This window comes from Rutilus rutilus (genome assembly GCF_951802725.1).
Source record: "Rutilus rutilus genome assembly, chromosome: 21".
NCBI lineage: Eukaryota > Metazoa > Chordata > Actinopteri > Cypriniformes > Leuciscidae > Rutilus > Rutilus rutilus.
Window position 1 is genome coordinate 23,863,062 of NC_140226.1, and position 9,270 is coordinate 23,872,331.

At 39.4% G+C, this 9,270-nt stretch overlaps 1 protein-coding gene across 1 annotated transcript in view; it reads left to right on the forward strand.

Moving 5' to 3' along the window:
• greb1 (growth regulating estrogen receptor binding 1) overlaps nt 1-8,420 on the forward strand; it is a 30,336-nt gene extending 21,916 nt beyond the window's left edge. The window contains exons 21-32 of the mRNA XM_084394321.1: nt 907-1,382; nt 1,464-1,566; nt 2,003-2,158; nt 2,271-2,410; nt 2,619-2,780; nt 2,980-3,184; nt 3,274-3,436; nt 3,849-4,070; nt 4,162-4,297; nt 4,393-4,593; nt 7,516-7,654; nt 7,757-8,420. Of these exons, the coding sequence (XP_084250447.1) occupies nt 907-1,382; nt 1,464-1,566; nt 2,003-2,158; nt 2,271-2,410; nt 2,619-2,780; nt 2,980-3,184; nt 3,274-3,436; nt 3,849-4,070; nt 4,162-4,297; nt 4,393-4,593; nt 7,516-7,654; nt 7,757-7,920 (2,267 nt within the window). The 3' untranslated portion in view covers nt 7,921-8,420. The remainder of the gene's footprint in view (nt 1-906; nt 1,383-1,463; nt 1,567-2,002; nt 2,159-2,270; nt 2,411-2,618; nt 2,781-2,979; nt 3,185-3,273; nt 3,437-3,848; nt 4,071-4,161; nt 4,298-4,392; nt 4,594-7,515; nt 7,655-7,756) is intronic.
• Nucleotides 8,421-9,270: the final 850 nt, after the last annotated feature.

Here is a 9,270-nt window from a genome sequence, read left to right on the forward strand (position 1 = left end):
AGTATTGCAAAGCCAGAAAACATGGAAGTTTATACTAAACTGAACATAAACCATTTCGTTATGAGTACGTGCACAATTTATACACTAAATTAAAAGGACATTTTCATGGTCAAGGGCAGGCACACCACAACTACCCCAAACATTCATTTAGTCAGAGAAAAAGAATATTAAGCTGTTAGACAGCTCAGCCTCATGCCGTCTGTGTTTTAACACGGTCTTCAGCACAGCTTTTAGGAGGAAGAGGATTCTCTTCCAAGACTCCAGCATCTCCTCATTGTAAGTCTCATCATGTAAGAGGAAATGGAGATTAACCACCTCAATGACTGCATGTCCACACAGGTAGAACTGTTTCTTTCTTCGGGGACATTACAAAAAATTCAAAACATGTGATCTGTATTTATCTAAAATGTATTTAAGATTAAAATCAAAGGATAACTTTTTAACCAGATTTTGATTGTTACAATGTCGGTAGTGTATGCAAATAAACAATGTGTACTTTCTCCATGTTACCTGCACCCAGATATCCCTGTTTATTTGTCGGCAAAAGTAACACTTTGGGTTGTTAGTTAAAATCTAACAAAAGTGCTTGTAAATTTCTTAGCAGTTGTTTGTAAGTTACTGCATCTCTCCTTCAATTTTACTTAACTCCAAAAACATCCTGTAAAAAACGATACATTGTTTACTGATAAACTGATCAAATAAACTGATATCCCGAGAGGAATGCCTAACGTCACTTTTATACTAATAAAGCATGGGAAATGTGTCTGATTTAGGACTTTGGACAGTGATCTGTGGTTTTGCTTTGAGAATGGTTCCCAAAACTGCTGAATTCAAAGGTTTTTACTTGCAGCATGTATTTTGAGGGATTCTCTCACACTGACCTTACCTCTCTCTGGTGGTCTATAGTAAACAACGATCTCCCTAGACTGGGTAACCAGGCCTCCCCAGCTGGCTCCCAACACCCAAAGTCTGACTGGACTCCTTTGGATCCAGAAAAGCAGCCCAACCAGAGGCGGCAATCCAAATCCACCTCGTCCGGCTCTTCGTCCTCGCGGGGCTCTCCTCTACGGCAGAACTGCTCCTGGGCGTGCAATCTCAGCCGCCCGCCTGTAGTTCTGCTCCCTAAGGCTGTCTACGACCTCATCTCCACTGTGGATTCCAGTGGCCTGCCCAAGTCCACTTCCTTCCTCCCTCACTCTTCGGTAGAGTGGGCCAGCTCCTTTAGACCCCTCCTCAGTAAAATGATGACCTGCACCGAACAGTCGCTGTATTATCGCCAGTGGACGGTCCCTAAACCCTACCACATGGACAGCAGTAACCGAGCTGAAGGACGCACTGATAACTTCCACCCACGAAAGCTGCTTCTAAGTGGGCCACCACAGGTAAATGAGGGTCTGGAACACTGGGTGACAGTGTCAGTATAAGACTGCTGGGATAAAATGGCTATTGTTGTGCATGTTCAGGTGGGGAAGACTGGGGCATATCTGCAGTTCCTGGGTATTCTCTCTCGTATGCTGATCAGACTGATGGAGGTGGACATCTACGATGAGGAGGACATCAACTGCAGTAAGTATTAGGGATGGAAATAAAAAGTAATCTCCAATCAGGAGTTTGATTCACTGAAAGAATTGGCTCATAAGAGTTCAGGAAACTGCTGTTGGTTCTTGATTCATTGAGAAGAACAGACTCCTAAGAATCATTCATTCGTAAATCAGACTACTCTGGTCATGCTCCTGTATATGTTTTTAAATTACTAAAAAGAAATGACTCATAAAGAGTAATTCATTCAAGAATCAGACCACACTGGTCGCGCTGTATGTTTCATACTGTGTTTCGAACCATTAATAAACCTTAATTCGGTTCCGGTATTGTAAAATATTTTTATAAATTTGTGAACTGAATTCACTGAATTCCTTTTATTCAAATCCTTAAGCACTGAAGTCTTTGATCTCTCTTGGTGTCCTATAGGTATCAGTGAAATAATGAATATTTTTTTCTCCAGAGTGCGAGACTGATTTAATGCGTTATCATCAGCCCGTTGCGTTGTGGCCCAACACAGACACTGTGAGAGGGATGCCCTTTGATTACACCATCCATGACCCTAAATATGAGGACATTAGCACTGTCTACTCACCAGACTTCACTCTGAATTCAGAGGGTGAGACCATCAAGACAATCATATATGGTTTAGTTGAGCCCTGCTGTAGTAATTCTGACATTTAAGTAGGTTAGTATTATTAAAATGGTTTGTTTTGTCTTTACTGCTTTAGATGGACACTCCAGGAGGCAGGAAGACGTGTATCTACGCAGGCGAACGGCAAGGATAAAACTCTCTAAATACGCAGCATACAACACGTACCATCATTGTGAGCAGTGTCACCAGTATATGGGTTTCAATCCACAGTATCAGGTGAGTCCTATACACTTTTTTACACAGCTCTCTCGAATACTTGATTTTGATTCGTCAATGGAAGCATTGAGATTGTGATCATTCTGTCAGGGTTAATTTTGGTAATAAGGACTGGCTGACTTTACATTATCCCTTACTGTATAATCTGTATTATAATGTGTGCATTTTGGTCTGACTATATTTTGGGACGTTGATTTTCTGTTTGTAGCTGTACGAGTCCACCCTGCATGCCTTTACCTTTTCTCATCTTCTGCTGGGAAATGAAATCCAGCTCTACTTCATCATTCCCAAATCCAAAGAGCATCACTTCGCTTTCAACCAGTCAGGAGGCCAGTTGGAGAGCATGAGACTGCCCCTTACTTCTGATTGGGTACGGACTAGTAGTCAACTAGTAGAGGCCAATTTTGCCATGAGTGCATGATGAAAATGACATTTTCACTCCATAGTTTTGTTATACAAACTAGTAAATGTCCTCTAAAAGGTTTTAGTTAACTAAGCTTGACTAGTTCCAGACTATGTAATTGAGTAATTAAAAGAACAACAATTAAAGCTAGATTTGATGTTTGCAGAATCCCGATGCTATCAAAAGTCCAATTTTTACACCCACCACCGGTCGCCATGAGCACGGCCTGTTTAATCTGTATCATGCCATGGAAGGAGCCGCCCACCTGCACATTCTAGTGATTAAAGAGTACGAGATGGCCGTCTACAAGAAATACTGGCCCAACCATATAATGCTTGTCCTGCCCACTGTCTTTAATGGAGCTGGAATTGGTAACCACCAGTAGATTATCATCCTGTGTAATTGATCTGTTGATGTCAGTGAGTTTTTAATAAAGTTGCCTTCTCTCCCACATCCTCAGGAGCAGCTCATTTTCTAATTAAAGAGCTTTCCCATCATAACCTGGAGTTAGAGCGGAGCCGGAGAGTGGAGCATGGTAATCGGCCACCAGACGTCTGGCCCTTCATCATCCTCGCAGATGATTCCTGTGTCATGTGGAACAGTGTCGATGTTGATCCAAAAAGGTGCTTAATTTTGTTTTAATTTACACTTTATTAATCTTACATATATTATTTATTGTTTTTATATGTAGTTTTTAGCTAGAAATTACACTTTATCAGCACAGTATTTTATATTATTTTTATTAAATATATATATATATCTTTTTTTGTCTTTTTGAAATTGTGTTTTTAGTAATCTAGTTATTTTTAGTTGTTCCAAATGACTTTTTAGGAGAATAATCTCTATTATTATTATTCTTAATATTAATAAAAACAAAAAAATTAACTACGTTTAAAAGAAAAAATAGTTAAATAAATGTATCCTGTCATCAAAAAAGACCGATGGAAATGAATGGGTCAGAAAGTATGGGAACAGAATTTTAATATTGGATTCATCCCTATTTTGTCTGAAGTAGTGTGTTTGTATGTTTTTCAGCGGTACCACAGGGACAGAAAGAAATGTTTCCTTGAAGCAGGTTCTTCAGCACATGGAGTCTTCTCCAGATATTACTCAATATGGCTTATGCGGGATGAGGAAGTGGTCCAGTCGTGGAGGTGGGGCCGGGCAGCACAAAGAGCCCTTCTCGTGTGGACACCTACACGACTTTCTGCTACTTAATGTGGACCTCACACAGAATGTGCAGTACAACCAGAACCGGTGAGTTCTGAGAATGTCCAACTAATTTGGTTGTTTTTTCCTTCATTTTTTACCAAATATTCACATCTTCCCCTCATTCTCTCCTCAATAGTTTCACATGTGATGATGTGGACTTCAACCTGCGTGCCCACAGTGCAGGACTCCTCATCTGCAGATTCAACAACTTCAGTGTGATGAAGAAGCAGATCGCCATTGGTGGATACGGTACCTTCATCATCAAAACTAAGGTAGTTTTCTAGCCAGCGTCCAAAACCATTTTACTGTATAATATATATGACAAAAACATTTCATGCAACTCAGTGTTCTTCTGAATTCTCCACAGATGACAGATGTCCCCACCACAATCCAGCCATCTCAGTACATCTGTGCTCCAGACAGCAAGCACCTGTTCCTGGCCACTCCAGCTCAGCTACTGCTGGAGAAATACCTCCAGCACACCAGCCATCGCCTCTTCCCCCTCAGTGCCCAAAACTACAGCCACCCAGTCCTCTCTGTCGACTGCTACCTGAACCTCGGCCCAGAGGTACCTACTAATACCTGTACCTTTACAATTTTTTTAAAAAAATCCATAGTAGACTGATGTAGGGCTGCATAATTCATTGGAATAAAACCATACAATTTTAAGCGGTCATGACATGAGAAATCAAATTTGCCTTGATCTTTTGACAAATAAAGAGGTCTTTTTACCATTTAACCATCCTGCAAGTTTCATAGCTTAAAACGTCCTCATTATAAACAAAGCATTTATTTAATCAAGCTCCAAAAACGTCTCGTTTTGATATTGCTGCATCTACATACTTTTGCATATGACTGCCTCCAGAGCAAGATATTGACGAATAATTATACATCATCGCACCATAGGCTCCGCCCACTGGCATTCAGTCGCTTAACAGCTGACATTTGCCTACACTGGATGTGACCGTCGCGTCAAAAGCAAATAGAACCCATTAAAATCACTGACGCTGTCTACACTGGATACAGTAAACAGATGCGCGTTCAGTTTCTGACATACTCCAAGGACTTGAGTCTGTCGACAACAGGACAATTAGAAGAGTTAAAGACGCATCCAGTTTAAACAGCTCGTTTGTGTCTCTGTACAGACTTCAGAAGGATCCCAGTGTCGGGAAATAAATGGATGGTTTATTTTAATGGCGTCCCGGATTGTGTCGGAGGATTATATGTTTGTTCGGAGCATTTTGTTTTGTAAACGATGCACAGACACAAACTTTTGTTGAAAGATGAAGCAGCCAACTGTATTGGATCTGACTGCAGCTGCATCGCAAACCGTACAGTAAGTAAATGATTTCATAATGCTTTGCCTGTTAATGAAAACTTCATTAACATTATAAGTGAACCTCAAGGAACATATTAAAATAAAAAATCCATGTCATGACCCCTTTTAAATAAATATATGCACTGCGTGTTTCAGATTGAGGCACTTTGTTAAAATACTTCACCTCTGGGAAGATGAATGTGTATTTAAAATAGGTCATTTAAGTAGAAGTAATGTGAAGAAATTTTTTAATTTGGAGCTTTCTAGACTGAGAAAAGCCAGAAAATGTATTTTTGGCTTATGTGGATGAAAGACAACAACTCCCAGAATGCACTTGCTTCGCTGCCTTAGGAGGCCACGCCTACCGGTAAGAGTGCGCAGTTGTTGAAAACAACAAAGCTAGCCTACGTGATGAGTTTGCGAGGGATTTAGAGATAGCCCAAAATGTCCGGGATTCGGCTTTTGCGTTCTACAGTCGCCATTCATCATGTTTACTGTGGCGAGCAGGACGAGGCTGACGGCCGCGGGAGAATGGCGCGAGGCCGGTGGCGTGATTACTGAGACGCGCCGGGTCTCCCATCTCTCACGGAGGAGCGGGAATTTTTCTTAGCAATGGTAAAACGCACATCAAACGATCACTTGTTTAGCGTTCATGTAAACACTACATTCAAATTCACCAATCGGAATGAATTCAGTTAGATTGAAACAAAAGGTGTGCATGTAAACAAGGAATAGCGACCGCAGAAAGCAAAAGCTGAATCCCGTACTTTTTGAACGATCTCGCCCGCCGGACAAGTCTGGGAAAAGGAGGATGGTTACTTACTCAGCTTTCTCCTACTATTCAGCTTTCTCCACAGAACAAGAGCCTGCTAGCTTAGCTTCCAAAGAAAGACGGCTGACTGTGTGTACATTCTGTGAGTGAGATCCCACCCTCTATGGGCGGGCTGAAAACATGCGGAACAACGCCATCTACTGGCTGTAGTCTTTAGCCTCTGGCCAGAAAATCCTCCGATGACGCAAAATGACGATTTTTGCGTCATCGGAGGATTTTTTCCAGACAAAAAATACATAAATCTCTTGTCTCAGGGGGATATGAAGGTGGAAAAGCATGGTAATTCGAAAATACTACAGGTTTTCTACTAATACAAAGCTTAATGCTAAATCCTGAAGTAACCCTTTAATGATCCAGTGTTTTCATTGTCTTGGAGCGGCTCAGTTCACAGTAACTCACGAAATGGCAACCATCTTCCCTAAATTTGTAATGAGAAGCACTTATAAACCTGCTGTTGCAACAAAAGAGCTCTCTGAGATTTTCCGGCAAAATAAAATGGTGGTTTAACGTTTGAAAATTAATAAATGAAAACTTTTTTTGTATTTTAAAATGAATGTATATAATTTCTTTCTAAAATATTTTTTTCTCAAATGTTATATTATTATTTTTTCTTAAAGGTGCTATAAGCGATCTCACGCGTTTTTTAGGCCAAAACATTTTTTTTCACATACCGCAAACATCTCCTCACTAGCCGCTAGCAGCCTGTCCCCTGAACACACTGTAAAAAAACACGGTCTCTGCAGACAGCCCAGGCTCCACAAACTGAGCAACAAACAGAGCGACCCGCACCACGAAACATAACACACTGTTCCAGCCAATAACCAACAAGAATGATGTGGGGGTGGGGTTCGGGGGTTAGTGCGTGGATGAGGAGGAGGGAGGGTCTAGCTAGCCTCCGTTTTGTTTGATAATAATTCAAACATCAACAAGAGGTTACGCCAACCAAGATCGCTTATAGCACCTTTAATTTGATAAATATATACAATTACAATATATATAAAATAGTAATATTTCTTAATTTTTTTTATATTTTCATTTAGTAATAATAATAAATTATTATTATTGTTATTATTATTAGCCCTACAATTAAGCACAGCCCACTTGATAGTTTATTATTATTATTACAATTGCAATTTATATCAGAAAAAAAATGCAATTAGATTTTTTTTTTTTGAAGCCCTAGACTGGTTGTGCCAGATGGTAACACCAACCATGGTACTTGAAGGAACTTCAAAGAGTATCATGGTGTGGCTGTTGTATCGCTACTGTGTGACCTATTCTCCACACTTCCACATGATTCTAAATAGACCTTTTGGTGGTTTATTTGTGTCCGTTCCCAGGTGACCGTTTGCTTTGTCAGCTCCAGACCTCACTCCATTAACTTCAGCACTACTGGACTGCTCTTCAGTGGCCTCCTCTTATACTTCTGTGATTCCTTTGTGTCTCCTGGATTCCTCAAAAAGTTCCAGTTCCTGAAAGGTAAAGATAATAGATGTATCTATTTGTCTGTCTATTTAGCACAAAAGAAAACACTGACAAGTGATTTTCTGTTTAATAAGCATGTTCTCTTTTCTGTTTCAGGGGCGACCCTGTGTGTGATCTGTCCTAACCGGAGCTCTCTACGTCAGACTGTAGTTCGGCTGGAACTGGAGGACGAATGGCGGTTTCGTCTCAGCGATGAGTTTCAGACTGCCAATGCCAAAGAGGACCAGCCTCTCTTTTTCCTCACAGGAAAACACATATGACTCTCAAAGCCCGAAGACTTAATCACTTTGGTCTTATCAACTGTCTTGTATGTATATAATATTAGCTCTGTATATAATGCACTGGATGTGCTGTAAATGTCCTGCTTGCTTGCTGTTGGTGTTTATTCTCCTTTTAAGATCATACAGTAAAAGATTATTTTACATTGCATATGGAAGGAACTTCAAAGAGTATCATGGTGTCGCTGTTTTTTACATCTTCTTTTACATCTTTATCATTGTTTAAAATGTATTTATTTACTGTGACCTTTCTGTGTTTTTTATCTTTCTATGTTTTATTGTTTGGTGTTTTAATTGTTGTTTTTTTCTATCAGTCGGATCTTTTTAACGTCAGCTTAATGCAGTTATGAAGTGTTAAAATAACAGATTGAAGTATTTTGTAGAAAAGAGTATTTTTGTAGCTGTGTTAGGCCAGTTCTGTTATGAATGAGGATGAGGGCGTAATGTCATTAAAGTACTTGTGTCATACATTTCAAATCTCTATTGTCTCTGCTCAACATGTTTTTTCTGTTCCAAATTCTTTTGCTATACTGACACACATTCATACGCTATACCACTGTATGAACAGTAGAGGGCAGAACAATCTTAAAAGTTTAAAAGGTGTGCTGTGGTAGAGATGCTAAAAAGCTCATTAATTTTTTTATAAAGCTGAAAGTTATGGTTTAACTGGCTCAGAAATCTAAGGTGTTCTTTATTAAAAATAAAAAGAATAATTTGGTAATGTTTGTATATTGAGCTGCCATGGTTCTTGTGTATTGAATATGCCCGACAGAGGGCACTAAACCTCGTGGTCTCTGCATTGTGTAAGTAAACTGGTTATTCCAAGCCATTTCAAAATATGCTTGGAATATTGACACTGCAGGTCACAAATGTCAGTTGTCCGTGCCTCCACAAACTGATTTTATTAATCCTTTCATGCATGAATTAAGATAACCTCAGATCTGATTTTATCAGATCTTATCAGATCACAGATTTTTCTGTGTGTTTTTATTGCTCTTGGGGCAAGAAAAACAAGATCTGAACTTTTTTTTTTTACACATTTACGAGTAAAGTAACACATTACAAGTAAACTGCATTACGTAATCAGATTACTTTTTTGATGTTACAAGTAAAGTAACATTACAAGTAACATGCATTACGTAATCAGATTACTTTTTGATGTAACGAGTAGTGACGCATTGCTAGTATGTGCATTATGTAATCAGATTACATTTTTGATGTAAAGAGTAAAGCAATGCATTACAAGTAACATGCATTACATAATCAGATTACGTTTTTGATGTTATGAGTCCAGTAACACATTAAAAGTAAAACATTGCATAATCAGATTAC